Source organism: Electrona antarctica (assembly GCF_951216825.1).
Source record: "Electrona antarctica genome assembly, chromosome: 16".
NCBI lineage: Eukaryota > Metazoa > Chordata > Actinopteri > Myctophiformes > Myctophidae > Electrona > Electrona antarctica.
This window is the reverse complement of record NC_136797.1, coordinates 12388993-12410229: the sequence shown is the minus strand read 5'-3', so window position 1 is coordinate 12410229 and position 21237 is coordinate 12388993. Positions and strand designations below refer to the sequence as shown.

General features: G+C 47.4%; 2 protein-coding genes across 4 annotated transcripts in view; one reads left to right on the top strand and one right to left on the bottom strand.

The window, feature by feature from the left end:
- The window catches only part of ak3 (adenylate kinase 3), a 465380-nt gene that overhangs the window by 242249 nt on the left and 201894 nt on the right, over nt 1-21237 (bottom strand). The window lies entirely within an intron of this gene.
- Nucleotides 1-21237, top strand: part of bcr (BCR activator of RhoGEF and GTPase) — a 124117-nt gene that overhangs the window by 50665 nt on the left and 52215 nt on the right. For 2 of the 3 annotated variants that reach the window (XM_079524477.1, XM_079524476.1), the window contains 3 exons: nt 6156-6352; nt 16434-16538; nt 16917-17102. In XM_079524477.1, coding sequence (XP_079380603.1) covers nt 6156-6352; nt 16434-16538; nt 16917-17102 — 488 coding nt within the window. The remainder of the gene's footprint in view (nt 1-6155; nt 6353-16433; nt 16539-16916; nt 17103-21237) is intronic. The other variant, XM_079524478.1, reaches the window with a different exon arrangement.

Below are 21237 nucleotides of genomic sequence, written 5' to 3'. Positions count from 1 at the left end.
CTCCAATGAGCTGGGCCCTCCCCCAGACCTGTCCCCTCCAATGAGCTGGGCCCTCCCCCTCCCCTCCAATGAGCTGGGCCCTCCCCCTCCCCTCCAATGAGCTGGGCCCTCCCCTTCAAATCCACGGTGCCACCCAACCGGCACAATGTCGTGTACAGTACATGGAAACCCATTTAGACCTGGGAACGATTCTACAAATGCCTTCTAAATCCTGACAGTTTTCTGAAGAACCCTGCATGTTTCTATGTCAGTGGTTAATGTCAAGGACCCCTAGAATTATATGTATTTGGTCGTCGACCCCCATCTGAAAATGTTGTTCCAGGGACCCTCCCCAGAAGCAAAGATTTGAGCTAAAAACGAATGCTCTGAAAGAATATATTCAAATATGTGGGCCACATTTTCACATGTTTCAAAAATAGCAGACCTACAAGTTTGTAGCTTGTAGATCTGCTATTTTTTAATAGCTAAAGTATAACATAATGCTTAGTTAAAACACCAACACGGGTTCCCGTCCAGAATGGGTTAAAAAAAACCTTTTATTAAAAACCACCACCGTGATTACGTTTCTTGTCTATAGCCTGGATTGCTGGATTAACAATAAATAAAGGGCCCTGTGCTGGACCACTGTACCGTCACATTGGGACCTGTGGGACTGGGTGTGGTTGTAAACATAGCTGTGTGTGCGTGTGCGTGCGTTAATATTGTCAGGACAGGGTTATATTGGTGCTGACGTGGTGAAATGGGGTGGAGGCCAGGTGTGTGTGTGTGTGTGTGTGTGTGTGTGTGTGTGTGTGTGTGTGTGTGTGTGTGTGTGTGTGTGTGTGTGTGTGTGTGTGTGTGTGTGTGTGTGTGTGTGTGTGTGTGTGTGTGTGTGTGTGTGTGTGTGTGTGTGTGTGTGTGTGTGTGTGTGTGTGTGTGTGTTGTGGTGGTGGAGGCCAGGCCTGTGTGTGTGTTGTGGTGGAGGCCAGGCCTGTGTGTGTGTTGTGGTGGAGGCCAGGCCTGTGTGTGTGTTGTGGTGGAGGCCAGGCCTGTGTGTGTGTTGTGGTGGAGGCCAGGCCTGTGTGTGTGTTGTGGTGGAGGCCAGGCCTGTGTGTGTTGTGGTGGAGGCCAGGCCTGTGTGTGTGTGTGTGTGTGTGTGTTGTGGTGGAGGCCAGACCTGTGTGTGTGTGTGTGTGTGTTGTGGTGGAGGCCAGACCTGTGTGTGTGTGTTGTGGTGGAGGCCAGGCCTGTGTGTGTTGTGGTGGAGGCCAGGCCTGTGTGTGTGTGTGTGTGTTGTGGTGGAGGCCAGACCTGTGTGTGTGTGTTGTGGTGGAGGCCAGGCCTGTGTGTGTGTGTTGTGGTGGAGGCCAGGCCTGTGTGTGTGTGTGTTGTGGTGGAGGCCAGGCCTGTGTGTTGTGGTGGAGGCCAGGCCTGTGTGTTGTGGTGGAGGCCAGGCCTGTGTGTTGTGGTGGAGGCCAGGCCTGTGTGTGTGTGTTGTGGTGTAGGCCAGGCCTGTGTGTGTGTGTGTTGTGGTGGAGGCCAGGCCTGTGTGTTGTGGTGGAGGCCAGGCCTGTGTGTTGTGGTGGAGGCCAGGCCTGTGTGTGTTGTGGTGGAGGCCAGGCCTGTGTGTGTGTGTTGTGGTGGAGGCCAGGCCTGTGTGTTGTGGTGGAGGCCAGGCCTGTGTGTTGTGGTGGAGGCCAGGCCTGTGTGTGTGTGTGTGTTGTGGTGGAGGCCAGGCCTGTGTGTTGTGGTGGAGGCCAGGCCTGTGTGTGTGTGTGTGTTGTGGTGGAGGCCAGGCCTGTGTGTTGTGGTGGAGGCCAGGCCTGTGTGTGTGTGTTGTGGTGGAGGCCAGGCCTGTGTGTTGTGGTGGAGGCCAGGCCTGTGTGTGTGTGTTGTGGTGGAGGCCAGGCCTGTGTGTTATAGTGGAGGCCAGGCCGCCTCCACTATAGTCCAATAAAGGCGTCAGATTTATGGTGTCCGACTGTCCGTGCTGGGTGTGCCGCGTAAGTATAACATAATGCTTGAAATACCAAAAGGGGTTCCCGTTTTGAATGGGTTAAAGTCCACAGACGTATTTCATGATGTCACTACACTGTTTGGCTACAGTTCATAAACACAATGTTGGCTTGAAAGTTTCAAGACGGGGTTACCGCCTCCGTGTGATTCCAGTAAACACAGTTTGGTGCACTTGGATCGTTGTCCGGGGGCTAAACTTCAAAGCAGCCACGAGGGTGGGAATAATAATACAATCACCGCTTTCGGGGAAAAGTGCTGTGACATGGCTTAACCCGTTTTGGGGCGGAAAGAACCCCTTTTTGGTGTTTCATTATGTTGTACTTTTTAGCTGTTGAAAAATAGCAGATCTACAAGCTCATAGCGCGGCACCGAGTGCCGCGCTACGAGCTTGTAGATCTGCTATTTTTTGAAAAATCGTGAAAATGTGGGGCAAATCTTTGAATATATTATTCTTTCAGAGCGAAGAAATCTTTTTCGGGGGGGGGGGGGGGGGGGGGGGGGGGGGGTCCCTGGAACAACATATTTTCAGGTGGGGGGGTCGGTGCCCCAATTCCATATAATCTCGGGGGTCCTTGACATGAAAATGTTTGAGAACCACTGACATACAAACATAGGGTTTTTTCAGAAAATCGTTCCCAGGTCTAAAAGGGTTAAGAGGAAGACATATATTTCTAAAATGTCAAATGAGAACTCTTGGTGGAATCTCCACCGCCCCCTTTTTCTCCTATATTTACAGTCGTCGTCCGCCCCCCCCCCCCCCCTTCTCCAAAAAACTGACTGTCTGAACTTCATTGTGCACTGACTAAGATCTGACTAAGATCTGACTAAGATCAGAAGGATGTTGCTCTTCAAACTCACACAAGCACTCAGACAGACGCCCACGCACACACGCACGTGCGCGCAAGCGTGTGCGTGCAAGAATGCTCGTTGGTTGACACCAAAACAATCAGCATTCTGTCTGCACGCACGCGCACGTGCACGCACACACGCACGCACGCACGCACACACACACACACGCACACACCGCAAACTGTCAATGAGTCCACTGTCTGTCTGTACAGCATACTCTCTGCAAATCTACTGTAAATCCAAATTTGTGGGGAAATTGCTTAATAATGTAAGCATTAACCCCTTTGAACCCTAGCTACCCAATTATGTGGGTAACATTCACAGAAAATGGCCTATTACTGTATATGGGTTAGTTATAGGCTATTTTCAGCGTATCTTTGGCGTAGAGGGGGAAAAGGATGGCTGACCCAGGTCAACTACGTGTTAGTTTACTAAGTATAGAGGGTTTGAAGTGGTTAAAAATGTCTTTTATTCTGCAGAGTTAGTGTCGAAGTGTCCTTGAGCAAGACTCTGAAACCCTAATTGCTCCCCATGTGCAGGTTGGTGGTGCCTTGCATGGTTTCCTCTGCCATTGTTGTGTGAATGTAATGCACAATCTACAGTATGTATTGGATAAAAGCGCTATATAAATCAGTGTTTGTTTTTGTCGACTAAAACTGAGACGAAAAATGTCCGTCGACTACCTTTTTTCACTGACAAAAAAACGAAATGGAAACTAAATGAAAACTAAGTTATTATGACTAAAACTAATCCTGATTGGATGAAGGCTTTGCCACCTAGCCAAAAACGAAACCTATGTTTTTTTTGACCCCCAGGGGTTAACTGGGGACAGGGAGGAACTCCTTATATGGTCAGCACACTCTATAGTGGGGAGGATTATCACAACAAAACAAAAAAATAAGTGATATTTGAATTAAGTGAAATCACTGAATATACCTTTAAGGCCTCCAGGAATAGAGAACATCCAAAAATGCTCATTTATAGACGCCAACCTCCTGAGTCCTCTTGGTTAAAATGGGGCTATTGTCACAATGCTTTACTGTAAACTATCCACGGAATTAGTGTGGCTATTAAAGAACATTTAATTACTGTAGCAGCACAGATGAACTCTGTGTCTGGGTCTCGTGAATAACGTCCGTGAAACGAGGCTCATGTCGTTTACACAGGAGAACTAAAGGGCAAATAAATAGCTCTAATACTCCTGAGAGCAAACAAAAGGGACACATTAAGCCTCAAACTAAAATGCTAGCTCCTCGCTTCACGAATGAACAAAGGATATTTCAGGAATAGACTAATATTCATAAATCATTCATATTCGATGCGATCATTAAAATAATATGTACTGTATGCCTTGCAGACCACAGTTCCAACATAATGGTAATTGTTATACATTTGCTATTGAAAAATAGCAGATCTACAAGCTCATAGCGTGGCACCGAGCTTGTGGATCTGCTATTTTTGAAAAATCGTGAAAATGTGGCGCAAATCTTTGAATATATATATTCTTTCAGAGCGAATGTTTTTACCCAAATCTTTGCTTCTGGGGGGTCCCTGGAACATCATATTTTCAAATGGGGGTTGGCAGCCAATTACATTTAATTTCTGGGGTCCTTGACATGAACTAGTTTGAGCACCACTGACATAGAAAGTTTTAGAAACATAGGATCGTAGCGTGGCACTGAGTGCCGCGCTACGAGCTTGTAGATCTGCTATTTTTGAAAAATCGTGAAAACTGGAGGATTTGGAATATTTTTTTTAAATTTCGAGGTCAGGTTAACATAATTTCCTCTGCAAAGTCCTAGTAGTACAAAGTAGTAGTAAGGTTTAAATTAGAGATGTCCCGATACTGTATCGGTATCGGAAAAAGTATCAGTATCGGCCCTTATTTGTCATACCGGGTCATATCGGTATCGGCGAATATGCCAGTCTAACCAGCGATCCGACACTGAGGTAAATATAATGTTGGGGCATCATGTGGAGTTTGCTTTGGAGTTAGCCCAAACTGCAAACTGCACATATGAGTAAGGATTCTGCTATAAACACAACACGAGATATATAGCTAGATAGCTGTAAACACAGATCACAGAACACTGGTATCGGTATTCGGAATCGGTATCGGCTAGCACAGAAATTGTGGTATCGGGGATCGGATCGGAAACTAAAAAAGTGTATGGAGACATCCCTATTTGAAATCAGTTTTTTGCTCACTCTATACCTTCACTCGGAAATAATATAATATTGGTGGCTTAACATTCTTATACCACACGTAGAATTCCACTGATCCAGTTCACACGTCACAGGTTTACACAAGTATAGGAGTGGGTGAAATTCAGCTTTTGTGCATCTCTCTCTCTCTCTCTCTCTCTCTCTCTCTCTCTCTCTCTCTCTCTCTCTCTCTCTCTCTCAAAAATCTGTCAAATCTGGGAATACATTTCTTACCAAGAATTTTCTTTACCAATGTGTTTGTAAAGGTGTCTACTAACATATCCCACGTAGGTTTCTATTCAACCACCCTAGGGGAATTTTTGACAGCGGCTGAAAGTTGGGGTACCATCAACAACCAATATATGGCAACATGTTCTAAAATTTCATTATGCTTTAAGTAGCATGTGACCTGTCAAACTAGGGGGTTTTCATGATGCTGAATCCATCCCAAGGTTTTGCACGAAAAACACTCATTGGGCTAAAAATGGCCATAGCCGTCATCCCAAATGTGATGAGGTCACCACATTTGGGCACATTTGTGACCAAATTTGACTTTAGCTTCAAATTGACATATTGGTTGTTCAGTTTGACCCACCAGTTTTGGAGATATGGCTTATAGAGTAATGTCTTGCAGAGAAACAGCGAGTTGAGAAAACAGGCTTGAAAGGTTCACTTCTGTGGTCTCTAACATTACACCTAATAAAAGCATTTATTTCATACTTACATGTCGATTCCAGCTCTGACGACTTATTTCAGACATGCTCTAGTATGTGAAGAGTCTGCCTGTGCTATTAAAAAAAGTTTTTCTCCTCTGGTGAAAAGCTGGAATTTGCGCGATGGCAGGCCCTCAGTCAAATCTGGGTCTAAAGTGGCTAAAAAGAGAAAATAAGAGTCACACGTGATCACGTTTTCCTCTCTCTTTTGTATTTCTCTATTCGGTGTGTGTGTGTGTGTGTGTGTGTGTGTGTGTGTGTGTGTGTGTGTGTGTGTGTGTGTGTGTGTGTGTGTGTGTGTGTGTGTGTGTGTGTGTGTGTGTGTGTGTGTGTGTGTGTGTGTGTGTGTGTGTGTGTGTGTGTGTGTGTGTGTGTGTGTGTGTGTGTGTGCAGCAGACGGCCACCTGGCGGGAACCCCTCCTCCTCCTCCCAGCTATGGCTACGACGTGGAGCGCGCCGAGGAGCAGCGGCGGCACCACGACATCCTGCCGTACATCGACGACTCGCCGTCCTCATCGCCGCACCTCAGCTCCAAGAGCCGCAGCAGCCGCGACACGCTCTCCTCCGGGTCCCTGGAGTCCTCCAAGTCGGTCAGTATAGTTAGTAGTAGAGTAACCAGTGTTTTGATTGATTGATTGAAATATTTATTAACAGTTTGCAGAATTACAGTACATTTCGAGCACAAACTCAATACAAAGGCTGTTAACTGTGAGTGGACGACCCAATTAAGCATTACACTTGTTTCCAACAGGGTCCACCATGTTCAATTCATCAAAACATTTAGAGACGTACAAATAGACACTTCTATATAGACAAAGAACAGAACAGGAATTCATCATGTTGATTTCGTCGACTAAAAACTATGACCAAAAATGTTCGTCGACTTCCTTTTTTTTCACCGAGGAAAACTAAATGGAAACTAAATGAAAACTAAGCTATGGTGACTAAAACTAAGACTAAATCTAAATGAGGTTTCATTCCACCGACTATGACTAAAACTAAAATCGAATTTTGCTGGTGCTAACCAGTGTTGATTTTGTCGAATGTCTAATACAGTGGTTCTGACGCACCCCCCTCTCGTTGTATTTGGCCATGCACCCCTCCTGACCTAGCTGACACACCCCCCTGATGCACCCCTCCTGACCTAGCTGACGCACCCCCCTGATGCACCCCTCCTGACCTAGCTGACGCACCCCCCTGATGCACCCCTCCTGACCTAGCTGACGCACCCCCTGATGCACCCCTCCTGACCTAGCTGACGCACCCCCCTGATGCACCCCTCCTGACCTAGCTGACCCACCCCCCTGATGCACCCCTCCTGACCTAGCTGACGCACCCCCCTGATGCACCCCTCCTGACCTAGCTGACGCACCCCCCTGATGCACCCCTCCTGACCTAGCTGACGCACCCCCCTGATGCACCCCTCCTGACCTAGCTGACGCACCCCCCTGATGCACCCCTCCTGACCTAGCTGACGCACCCCCCTGATGCACCCCTCCTGACCTAGCTGACCCACCCCCCTGATGCACCCCTCCTGACCTAGCTGACGCACCCCCCTGATGCACCCCTCCTGACCTAGCTGACGCACCCCCCTGATGCACCCCTCCTGACCTAGCTGACGCACCCCCCTGATGCACCCCTCCTGACCTAGCTGATGCACCCCCCTGATGCACCCCTCCTGACCTAGCTGACACACCCCCTGATGCACCCCTCCTGACCTAGCTGACGCACCCCCCTGATGCACCCCTCCTGACCTAGCTGACGCACCCCCCTGATGCACCCCTCCTGACCTAGCTGACACACCCCCTGATGCACCCCTCCTGACCTAGCTGACACACCCCCCTGATGCACCCCTCCTGACCTAGCTGACACACCCCCTGATGCACCCCTCCTGACATGCACCCCTCCTGACCTAGCTGATGCACCCCCCTGATGCACCCCTCCTGACCTAGCTGATGCACCCCCCTGATGCACCCCTCCTGACCTAGTTGACGCACCCCCCTGATGCACCCCTCCTGACCTAGCTGACGCACCCCCCTGATGCACCCCTCCTGACCTAGCTGAAACCCCCCCTGATGCACCCCTCCTGACCTAGCTGACGCACCCCCCTGATGCACCCCTCCTGACCTAGCTGACGCACCCCCCTGATGCACCCCTCCTGACCTAGCTGACGCACCCCCCCTGATGCACCCCTCCTGACCTAGCTGAAACCCCCCCTGATGCACCCCTCCTGACCTAGCTGACACACCCCCCTGATGCACCCCTCCTGACCTAGCTGACACACCCCCTGATGCACCCCTCCTGACCTAGCTGACGCACCCCCCTGATGCACCCCTCCTGACCTAGCTGACCCACCCCCTGATGCACCCCTCCTGACCTAGCTGACACACCCCCTGATGCACCCCTCCTGACCTAGCTGACGCACCCCCCTGATGCACCCCTCCTGACCTAGCTGACCCACCCCCTGATGCACCCCTCCTGACCTAGCTGACGCACCCCCTGATGCACCCCTCCTGACCTAGCTGATGCACCCCTCCTGACCTAGCTGATGCACCCCTCCTGACCTAGCTGACGCACCCCCCTGATGCACCCCTCCTGACCTAGCTGATGCACTCCTCCTGACCTAGCTGATGCACCCCCCTGATGCACCCCTCCTGACCTAGCTGACGCACCCCCCTGATGCACCCCTCCTGACCTAGCTGACGCACCCCCCTGATGCACCCCTCCTGACCTAGCTGACGCACCCCCCTGATGCACCCCTCCTGACCTAGCTGATGCACCCCCCTGATGCACCCCTCCTGACCTAGCTGACGCACCCCCCTGATGCACCCCTCCTTACCTAGCTGACGCACCCCCCTGATGCACCCCTCCTGACCTAGCTGACGCACCCCCTGATGCACCCCTCCTGACCTAGCTGACGCACCCCCCTGATGCACCCCTCCTGACCTAGCTGACGCACCCCCCTGATGCACCCCTCCTGACCTAGCTGACGCACCCCCCTCTCGTTGTATTTGGCCGGAAACTATATATATATTTTTTTTTTGAGTGGTATAAACCACTCCTACAACTGGCTTTGTTAGTCTGTGCGCAAAAAATGAGCATGGTTGCTACGGTCACCCAGTTCACCCGGGTGTGATTTCATTATTGAGTGGTGTAAACCACTCCTACAACTGGCTTTGTTAGTCTGTGTGCAAAAAATGAGCATGGTTGCTACGGTCACCCAGTTCACCCGGGTGTGATTTCATTACGTCAGAGCTGATCAGGCTATATAATACCTTACACCACTCAGTTCACACGGGTGTGATTTTTATATGATTATATGGCAAATAATCACAGAATATCACTGCACTGAGACATGCAGCTACTGTATACTCCCGCAGGTGTTCTATACATCTCCTTACAACAGTGGTTTACCGGATTTTGCCGTTTGTGTTAAATAACACCATAAAACCGCCATTACCCTTTTCATGTCACGCACCCCCTAGAGGGCGTTGTTGAAAACGTATTGTGCCGAATGTAAGACGGCTCTGATTATAAGACGAACCCCATTTTTCCAGACTGACTTGTGGAAGAAAGAACATTGAATGTTAAATAGTCTAGTCCCTGATTATAATACGACCCCGTTTATTAGGAGATTTCCATTGGAAAATAACTATTCTCCTATTCAGGCCAATTGGGTAAATGGAAACTGAATGATGACTAAAACTAAGACTGAATATATTGACAATTTCGTCAACAAATAAAAACTGGACTAAAATGTTGGACTAGTGGACAAGAGATCTGAAAATAGCCAATCTACAAGCTCACACAACGCGTCGCCCCCAACCCCCCAAATTATGTATTTGTCCTTGGACCCTCATCTGAAAATATTTTGCATTTTGTGAAGTGAGGGGCGCTCTTAACATATATTGCGTCATTGTCAATGGGAATTTAATCTTTGTGTAGGACCGAAATAGCCAATTTGCTCGTCTACATATGACGGAAATTATTGATTCACTGTCAATGGCATGTAATGTTTGTGCTAGGACAAAAATCTACACTATAGCTGAATATTGGAGGGGCAGATCTACAAGCGCACAACGCGTCGCAATGTGACACGTTGTGAGCTTGTAGACACGGATGTATCGTTGACCCCAGTGATAGCAAGGTGGGCTAATCTAGTCTCCGAGCGATTCGTCTTGTTCGGTCCCGTCGTGTTGATGAGAAATCAAACTGTTGGACAATATTGATGGGAGAGAATTGAGCCCTGCTTAGTTCATACTAGTCGCCGGAAATCAGTGATCCGGTGAAGACACTCATCCAGGGTATTACAGTATTAACCCATTCAGGGCGGGAACCCCTTTTGGTGTTTTAAGCATTATGTTATACGTTAGCTATTGAAAAATAGCAGACCTACAAGCTCGTAGCACGAGTATGTAGATCTGCTATTTTTATTTATTTTTTTAATCGTGAAAATGTGGCGCAAATATTTGAATATATATTCTTTCAGAGGGAACGTTTTTAACTCAAATCTTTGCTTCTGGGGGGGGGGGGGGGGGGGGGGGCCCTGGAACAACATATTTTCAGATGGGTGTCGTCGGCCAATTACATATATTTTGACATTGACATGAAAATATTTGAGAACGACTGACACAGAAACACATGGTTTTTCAGAAAACCGTCAGGATTTAGAAGACATTTTGTAGAATCGACCTCAGGTCTAAATGCGTTAAGTAGAATTACCTATCTCCTCTATCGCCCCCCCTCCCCCCCAACACCCCCCCCATCCCCCCCCCCCTCCCCCTCGCCACCCTCATCCTTCTCTCCGGCCTCCCTGCCTCCCCCCAACACCCCCCCCCCCCTCCCCCTCGCTACCCTCATCCTTCTCTCCGGCCTCCCTGCCTCCCTCCATCCCTTTTTTCTTTTCTACTCGTATATGAACAGAAAACCGGTGATGTATGACATCTGCCGTTCTTCAAAGGTTACCATGGAGAGTCACACACACACACGCACACGAACACACACGCACGCACACGCACGCACACGAACACACACACACACACACACACACACACACACACACACACACACACACACACACACACACACACACACACTCTCTCTCACACATGGACCCACCGCTCACATGAACATTCACCCATCCCCCATCGCAGTCAACAGTCAGAATGCACATGGATGCATGCTGTTGCCAGCAAGGCACACGCAGGTTGTGGCCGGCCGTAGCATGAAGTAGACGCAAGGTGTTTCTGTGATAGCATAGCTCACAACGCGACAGAGTTACCGCGTGTGGGGGTCCCTGGAACAGAGTTACCGCGTGTGGGGGTCCCCGGAACATTCAGAACCCCCAGGAACGCGCACAGGGGGCCCGGCCCGGCCCGGTTCCGGCGAGCCTTCCCCGCGTCCGAAACGGTCGAGAAATGACAGAGTTATACCGTGTTGCAGCTTTCCGTGCTCGGACACAGAGACAGACAGTACGTACGTACGTACGTACGTACGTACGTACGTACGTGTCTGTCATAGGGACATAGGGACACACATAGCTGCGTAATGGAGCGGAGGCGCTGCTCAAAACTGTGTTGATTTTTGACAAAGAATGTTCGTCGACTACCTTTTTTCACTGACAAACTAAGCTATGATGACTAAAACTGAGACTAAATATATTGATATATATATATACAGATAAAAACTAGACTCAAATGCTAGTGGACAAGAGATCCAGTATCAAGTCATTTTACACTTGGTTGCGTGCTGAAAATAGCCGTTCTAAGCATCACTGCCTGCCTGTCATAGATAGTGACTGATGGCTTGAATCCGACAATGAATGACGTGGCCCTGATACTGCAGACGACCTTTGAACGCAACATGTATGCATGCGGACAGCCGGACACTTGGGAGAAATATCTAGCGGAAGTAGAAGGCCCGCAACACTCCAGATTATGATATAAGTCTTTTAGGTGCAAGGGGCTCAATAGTACAGTGTTGTTTTCGTCGACTAAAACTAAGACGAAAAATGTTCGTCGACTACCTTTTTTCACTGACGAAAACTAAATGGAAATTAAATTAAAACTAAACTATGATGACTAAAACTAAGACTAAATATACTGACAATTTCGTAAACAAGAGACTATGACTAAAACAAAAAAAAAACTACAATTTGCTGCCAAAAACAACACTGCAATATAGTATAATGTAAATGAAGCAGTATAGCCAGTCCCTTTTCACATGCTTTATCTACCTCTCATGGACAAGCAACGGACGCGTCTCCATCTGATGCATGCTGACACTTGAAGCATCCAGGCTTTCACATGCACGCACGCACGCACGCACGCACGCACGCACGCACGCACGCACGCACGCACGCACGCACGCACGCACGCACGCACGCACGCACGCACACACACATCTGGGCATAAGCACCACACAAGAAGTGCGCGCCTGTTTCACATAGCACATGCAGTCTGTGCAGATTCAGAAGAATTATCTTGAGTAAACGCATGTCTTAGAAATAACATCTGTGAACGAAATGAATGCTGTAGGACTGCGTGCGTGCGTGCGTGCGTGCGTGCGTGCGTGCGTGCGTGCGTGCGTGCGTGCGTGCGTGCGCGTGTAGTGTGTGTGTTTTCAAGGTTGGGAAAGGCTAACAGCTAAGAGCCAGTTAAACTAATTCTGCAACCATAAAACGCGGTTATTTTCTCCGGCACACAGACATGCTTTCAATAACCGCTTCGCAAATGGAATTACCAGCGTCCTTCGTTTTCCTCCAGACAGTCCCTCCTCCAAACCAGCCTCCGTCAGACTGACGAGTCAGGAGACGAGAGGGCCAGTGATTGGCCTTCAAACTGATGAGTCAGGACCGAGAGGGCCAGTGATTAGCCTTCAAACTGATGAGTCAGGACCGAGAGGGCCAGTGATTGGCCTTCAAACTGATGAGTCAGGAACGAGGGGGCCAGTGATTGGCCTTCAAACTGATGAGTCAGGAACGAGGGGGCCAGTGATTGGCCGTCAGACTGATGAGTCAGGGCCGAGAGGGCCAGCGATTGGCTCGTCGTTGGCCGAGGTCAGCGTCATGATTCATGGCCAGTGGCTGTTTTTGGCAGCACATTTTTATTTTAGTTTTAGTCATAGAGTAAATATCAGAAGATTGTAGTCGTCTAAATCTACAGTTGATTTACTAAATCTACAGTTGATCTAAGCTTGTAGATCGGCTATTTTCAGTGTAAAATGAGTCATTGCGACGGCACCAAGGCCCGCCAAAATACGTTTTAGTCGACTAAATCAACCGTAGATTTAGTCAACTAAAATCTTATGACATGTAAAATGTATGTTAATTAACTCTGAGACACTCTCTGCGTTACAGACCCCATAAAGGGTCCATTTGGTTCCAAACTATCATTTAGCATGGGGGGATCCCCCCTGGAACTCCCTCCAAGGACCCCTGGGGGTCCCCCATAGAGTATATAAAAGGATAGAGACTGAACTGGCGCGAAGCTCCGCCCCCCCAGCTATTCATCTCAGTGGAAGTTGCTCAGTGGCGTTTTGAAGCACCCGGAAGACTGCCGGAAGTACCGTCTCAGAACGTCTACTTCCGTATTTGACCACCAAATTTTGGTGGTCAAATGCGGAAGTGCAACCGAGCGCTCAATGTTAAAGCCCAGCTGCACGGGGTTTCCCAGTCATGAATACACGCGTCCGCCTGTAGTCCCTCCTCCTACCACTAGGGCCCAGAGCTTCAACGTTGAATAGCCTCACTGGCCCCTTGGGGTCCCCGGACAGCACCTTGGGAACCACTGTGCTAGTAGGAGGTCAACATATGCCCTGTCTCCTCTCCTGTCTCCTCTCCTGTCTCCTCTCCAGCCACCAGGCTTTAGTCATGCCTGTTTGGCTCCAAGCCAATCGTACTGCAGCCCCCAAACGTCTAGACCAATCAGGCTCAACCGTGGCTGCCACCCATGTGTCACAACCTGGCCCGGCCAATAAGAGCCGAGATGAACTGCCAGCTATTGATTATGAATAAATAGGCCATTTTGTGCATTGTGGATTATTTGGTATTGACTCTTCATAGTTTGCAAAGAAATACAAAGTAAAATAAAAAAAAGAACAAATCATTTTTGGGAGAAGAATAGAATAACAAGAAAACATTTTATCGGCAATTTCAGTCAGGAATGAAATATGAAATATATATTTATCCTACTATAAATGTGCCAAGTCTCTGTCTGTCTGTCTGTCTGTCTGTCTGTCTGTCTGTCTGTCTGTCTGTCTGCGTGCGTGCGTGCGTGCGTGCGTGCGTGCGTGCGTGCGTGCGGTTGTAATGCACTTAACTTGAGAACCGTTTGACCCACCGACTTCACATTCGACACACGCGTTCCACTGCAAAACGATACGCTACGATACATAGTCAATGTTGCCGTTTTCATTTCGATATACATACATTCTTGAAATTAAAGTCGATTTTTCAATTGCATTTACTATATCGTTACACCCTTAACCCATTTTGGGGCGGGAACCCCTTTTGGTGTTAGCATTATGTTATGCTTTAGCTATTGAAAAATAGCAGATCTACAAGCTCGTAGCGCGCCACCGAGTGGCGCGCTACGAGCTTGTAGGTCTGCTATTTTTTAAAAATCGAAGAACGACTGACATAGAAACATAGCTTTTTCAGAAAACTGTCAGGATGTAGAAGACATTTTTAGAATCTGATCTCAGGTCAAAATGGGTTAAACTATACCCACACCGAGCTATTGAAAACGCCAAAACAGGGCCAAGGGTTCCTATAGCTAATGAACTCCTATGAAGCCATGGACCATTCCATAATAATCACCCAGCTAGGCCTTCTCAGTCCACTGAGTTCCTGGCTGGCCTCTGCTTTGTTGCAGTGGCCATGGAGACACATTTCAGCCTCGTTTACCTCCCGTTTGACCACCAACCAGGACGGGGAAACCCCTTTTTTGGTGTTTTAATCCATTTAGACCTGAGGACGATTCTACAAATTGCCTTCTAAAACCTGACAGTTTTCTGGAAAAACCCTATGTTTCTATGTCAGTGGTTCTCAAACTATTTAATGTCAACCACCCCAGTAAATATATGTAATTGGCCGCCGACCCCCCCAGAAGCAAAGATTTGAGTTAAAATCTCTGAAAGAATATATATTCAAAGATTTGCGCCACGTTTTCACAATTTTTCAAAAATAGCAGACCTACAAGTTCATAGCACGGCACGCGCTATGAGCTTGTAGATCTGCTATTTTTCAATAGCTAAAGTATAACATAATGCTCAAACACCAAAAGGGGTTCCCGCCCAAAATGGGTTAAGCATTATGTTATATTTTTAGCTGTTGAAAAATAGCAGATCTACAAGCTCATAGCACTGCACTGAGTGCCGCGCTATGAGCTTGTAGTTCTGCTATTTTTTGAAAAATCGGGAAAATGTGGCACAAATCTTTGAATATAATATTCTTTTCAGAGCGAACGTTTTTAACTCAAATCTTTGCTTCGGGGGGGGGGGGGGGGGGGGGTCCCTGGAACTACATATTTTCAGATGGGGGCGGGGGCGGGGGGGGGGGGGGGGGGGCCAAATACAGATATAATTCTGGGGGTCCTTGACGTGAAAAAGGTTGAGCACCACTGACATAGAAACATGTTTTTTTTTTCAGAAAAATGTATATGAGCTACTTTGGCTATTGATGACCAACAAAGTATAGAAGCTGGTTTAAGTGGTTAAATACATGCATATGTGCCCGCATTATCCAAGTCTAGACACTGTTACACATGCACGTGAGCGCACACACACACACACACACACACACACACACACACACACACACACACACACACACACACACACACACACACACACATACTGAGAACAGTCCCGCATCTCAGGGCGCATAGTTTGGTTGGCTCTCATCCCGTCTGCTCAATGCATTCTCCACATTCTCTCCCATGCCATGGTGCCCTGACGCACGCATGCGCACGCGCACGCGCACACACACACACACACACACACACACACACACACACACACACACACACACACACACACACACACACACACACACACACACACACTGTATTCAGTGTCTCAGCGAACAGCCTCAGGTAGTTGGCAGAGATGTTGAGTTCAAAGGGTCGAGGCAGCTGTAGACCCAGCAGCACGCTGAGTAACATCCAGAGTGTTAACACGGAAGAGCATAAAGATGGTAAATGTGTTAAATGAACACTTCTACCTTTCCTTTTTCCTGCCACAAAATGTCTCAGGCTCATGCAGCGGCCCCCCATACACACACATCAAACACAGACGGAACGTATTGTAACGTTTAGCGCCCTGAGCTGGAGTCGCTAGCTCTCTTGGCGCGAGAGCTAGCTCGCGCCAGCTCGTGCCAAGCTAGCTCTCTTGGCGTGGCTTGTTTCTTGCCTTGTCGCTTGTTGTAGTTGTAGAAAAGTATTCCATAGTGCCGAACACAACAACAGACCGAGGCAGCGCACAGCTTCTTCCGTCCGGCAGATTCGTCATTGTAAACAATAATACGGACTCAATTTCCCATAACCCTTTGCACGCCGGAGCGACGGACCTTTTTTGCGATGACGTCATCAAAAACGTGTCTCATATCCCCCATTCTGTCCGGTGGATTTGCCCGTATGACGTTTACACGTGTGTGTACGTGTTTGCTTGCAGACGGAGTGTGACCTGGAGAAGGGCTTGGAGATGAGGAAGTGGGTTCTGTCTGGCATCCTGGCCAGTGAAGAGACGTACCTCAGTCACCTGGAGGCCCTGCTACTGGTGAGGACACGCACACACACGCACGCAGACACACGTTCCTTCAGATTCAGTAGCCTGCTTTTATAGTCATTCATTTCAAGGTTATTATAGATTTTTCGTTAATTATTTGTATTCGATTTTGAGTTGTTCTTTAAAAGTTTTGTTTAGTTTTGATTCGTTTTTTTAATTGGCTATTTTCAATAGATTTTGTACACATTTTGAACTCTGAACTCTGAATTCTGCACAATGAGTACTTTTACTTTTAGCACTTTAAGAACATTTTGATGCCGATACTTTTGTACTTTTACTCAAGTACATACTTTTACTTTTTACTTAAGTAAAACAATTGAGTACTTTTTCCACCACTGTGTCTTTCGTCGCCACCACCACCACCACCAGCCCATGAAGCCTCTGAAAGCCGCCGCCACCACCTCCCAGCCGGTGCTGAGCGTGGCCCAGATCGAGACCATCTTCTTCAAGGTGCCCGAGCTCTACGAGACCCACAAGGAGTTCTACGACTGCCTGCTGCCGCGCGTCCAGCAGTGGAGCCACCACCAGAGGGTCGGCGACCTCTTCCAGAAGCAGGTACAGTACAGTACGGTCGTATTGCCAGTCGTTGTGTGTCCATGCACAGGGGTCACCAACATGTCCGCACACAGACAACATGTGTCCACGGCAAAGAATTGGTCTTGTCCGTGGCACATTTTAGATTTTGTTTTACACGCTGAATGTTCTTATTTTGATCATAACAACCCACTTTAACCCATTTTGGGCGGGAACCCCTTTTGGTGCTAGCATTATGTTATGCTTTATAAAAATAGCAGATCGCCTGGGCCATGGCTCAGTGGTCCAGGCACCTTGGCTGGTACTCCAGTCTGGCAGTGTGCCGCGGGTTCGACTCCCGATCCCGACGGCCTTTACTGCATGTCTTCCCCCCATCTCTCTCCCCATTTCCTGTCAGCCTACTGTCTGTCCCTCCATAAAAAATATTAAATAAAGGTGAAAGCCACAAAAAAACATTAAAAAAATAAATTAAAAAAATAGCAGATCTACAAGCTCATAGCGCGCCACCAAGTGGCGCGCTATGAGCTTTGTAGGTCTGCTATTTTTGAAAAATCGAAGCACGACTGACATAGAAACATAGCTTTTTCAGAAAACTGTCAGGAATCTGTAGAAGACATTTTTAGAATCTGATCTCAGGTCAAAATGGGTTAAAACTGAATGTCCAGGTTTTCTTCAGAATATGTATGACAATGTTTTAGTCCAACTAGTAGTCTAGTACTATAGTGGTTCTCAAATGTTTTATTTGCAAAAGACCCCCTTAACTCTGAGAGTGTTCGAATGGCGGGTCCATTTGGTTCAATAGTGGCTGTGTGTTTGTCTTGGTCTGATGAGTTTTAACCCATTTTGACCTGAGATCAGATTCTAAAAATGTCTTCTACATCCTGACAGTTTTCTGAAAAAGCTATGTTTCTATGTCAGTCGTTCTTCGATTTTTCAAAAATAGCAGACCTACAAGCTCGTAGCGCGCCACTCGGTGGCACTCTATGAGCTTGTAGATCTGCTATTTTCCAATAGCTAAAGCATAACATAATGCTAACACCAAAAGGGGTTCCCGCCCAAAATGGGCTAGGACAGTTGGCTCTCTCTAAATTGATCTGAATTTGGCGGCAGACCACCGTCTGAAAAGGGGCGGGGTCCACTGAGAAAGACACCCGTCTGCCTAAACCTGTGTTGTTTTTGGCAGCACATTTAGATTTTAGTTTTAGTCGTAATATGGTCCCTAGAATAGTTTCCATTTAGTTTTAGTCACATTTTAGTCACCTGGAATGTCTTAGTGTTAGTCGACTACATGTCATAAGATTTCAGTCGACTAAATCCACATTTAGTCGACATTTGAAATTTGTTTTGCCGGGCCTTGATGCCGTCGTAATGACGTAATGAGAGAGAGAGCGAGAGAGAGAGAAATGAAGCAGGGACCCCATGCTCTATGTACCTGACTCATACAACACACACACACACACACACACACACACACACACACACACACACACACACACACACACACACTCACACGTGTGTCACAATGCTCTCTTTCCAGAGCATCAGTACACTGCATGCTTTGTGTCTCAAAGAAGCTGCTATAAATAGACGACATAATCTGAGTCAAAGTCTCTCTCTCTCTCTCTCTCTCTCTCTCTCTCGCTCGCCCCCTATTAACTTCTCATAGCATGGCCCCTCAGGGTGTCTACTCTAAACTGAGGAAGGATTATTTAACCCATTCTGGGCGGGCACCCCTTTTGGTGTTTAGCTATTGGAAAATAGCAGATCTACAAGCTCATAGCGCGCCACCGAGTGGCGCGCTACGAGCTTGTAGGTCTGCTATTTTTGAAAAATCGAAGAACGACTGACATAGAAACATAGCTTTTTCAGAAAACTGTCGGGATGTAGAAGACATTTTTACAATCTGATCTCAGGTCAAAATGGGTTAATTTGTCTCTTAGCGAGGAGGAGGAGGAGGAGGAGGAGGAGGAAGAAGAAGCACATGGCGGCAAAATCCAATGTTTTATCCAGCTATTGTTCAATAACGGTTCCATATAATGTGCTGCCCTCACCGTTTCTCTTTATGCAACCTTTGTCGAGCAAATGCACCAAACGGGGCCTGTCATTGACACGCACGCACGCACGTGCACGTGCACACGCACACACACACACACACACACACACACACACACACACACACACACACACACACACAATGCCCAATTTCTTCATCTCTCCTGCTGTCCTTTCCAGACAGGAGCTATACTGTAAAGTGAAAACAAAAATCCCTCTATTAGGGAAAGAACTGCGGTTACATGACAGCCATTGAAGTTGGAGCATTTGTATATTTATGTTATTTGTCATATCTGCTCTGTGCAATGTTTGATTAGGAGGCCTAGAAGGCAAAAAGAAATGTCGTTTGTGTTCATAGTGTAAGAGGTTTTATATTCATTGGGGAACAGTTTGTCTGTTGATGGACTTGATATCGGTACTCAACAACTTTCTGACTCTGTTCTCTCTCAAGTGTACACATGGGTGGAGCAGCACAGGCGTCCTTATCTTAGGTATGTGAAAGGTAGGGCACTGAGGAAGTTATGCGTTCCCAATGTTCAACGACAGAAACACGATATTAATCCATTTAGGCCTGACATCGAAATTTAAAAAAATGTCTTCTAAATCATGACAGTTTTCTGAGAAACCATATGTTTCTATATCAGTGGTTCTCAATATTTCATGTCAAGGACCCCCTGAATAAGCAAAGATTTGAATTAAAAACGTCCGCGTTGAAAGAATATATATTCAAAGATTTGAATTAAAAACATTAGAATATATATTCAAAGTTCTGCGCCACCTTTTCAAGATTTTTCAAAAATAGCAGATCTAGGGTAGGTACCCTCACAAAGAACATGCAGTAATTCTGGTCTCTAAACTACCTCCCCCTGGCCAGCTGGGGCGCCTGATGGAGGGGAAAGGAACTGGTTGGAATAACGTGTTCCTTCCACGCGCTACGTCCAACCAGGGAAACTCGGACACTCATGCATGAAGGAAGCATGGGTTCAAGTCCGTTGCTCTCCCCAGGTTGGCGGAGGGTGTGTAGAGCCCAGGATCACATTAGATAATTGACACAGGGGTGAAAAAAGGCTTACAAAATCATTGGATCAAAATTATATAAAAAAAAAAAAAAAAAATCAGATCTACAAGCTCATAGCGCGGCACTCAGTGCCGCGCTATGAGCTTGTAGATCTGCTATTTTTCAATAGTTGAAGTATAACAATGCTTAAAACACCAAAAGCCCTGAATGGTTTAAAACGCTAATAGCAATTATTTTAGCGACAATTAATCATCAAGATTTAATAATCATGACAGAGATGAGAGGGCTGGTGATAAGGAGAGAGGATTCACCACTTGAACCCTAGCTTCCTTGAACCCTAGCTTCCTTCCGTATGCTGGTGCTCAACCCATTTTGACCTGAGATCAGATTCTAGAAATGTCTTCTACATCCTGACAGTTTTCTGAAAAAGCTATGTTTCTATGTCAGTGGTTCTTCGATTTTTCAAAAATAGCAGACCTACAAGCTTGTAGCGCGCCACTCGGTGGCGCGCTACGAGCTTGTAGATCTGCTATTTTTCAATAGCTAAAGCATAACATGATGCTAACACCAAAAGGGGTTCCCGCCCACAATGGGTTAATTAATACTCAGCGGACATTACGTCGCACGGTGTTGTTTTTGTCGACTAAAGTTAATCAAACTCTGAGAGTGCACAAATGGAACCAAATGCATCCCTAACGGGTCAGAGTTACAGACCCATAACGGGTCCATTTGGTTCCAAACTATCATTTAGCATAGTGGGAACCACTTGCTCTAAAGGTGAGAGTAATTACGAGCTGTCACTTAACACACAATGAACGGTGGATAGTAGTCATTAGCAAAGGTGTTGCAGTGACCTGTAATTAGGTCATTCTTGACAGATATCCTACCTATTTGACTCTTATTAGCAACATTTAGTGTACTGCTCAAACGCTGTTTGTGACTGTGTGCATGTGTGCGTGCGTGCGTGCGTACCACAGTACCACACATACAGTACCACACGCATTCACTACACACGCACACACGGCACACACACACACACGCAATTGATCTGTCTTAATTCAGCGGTGCTGTAGAGAGCTGGATAAC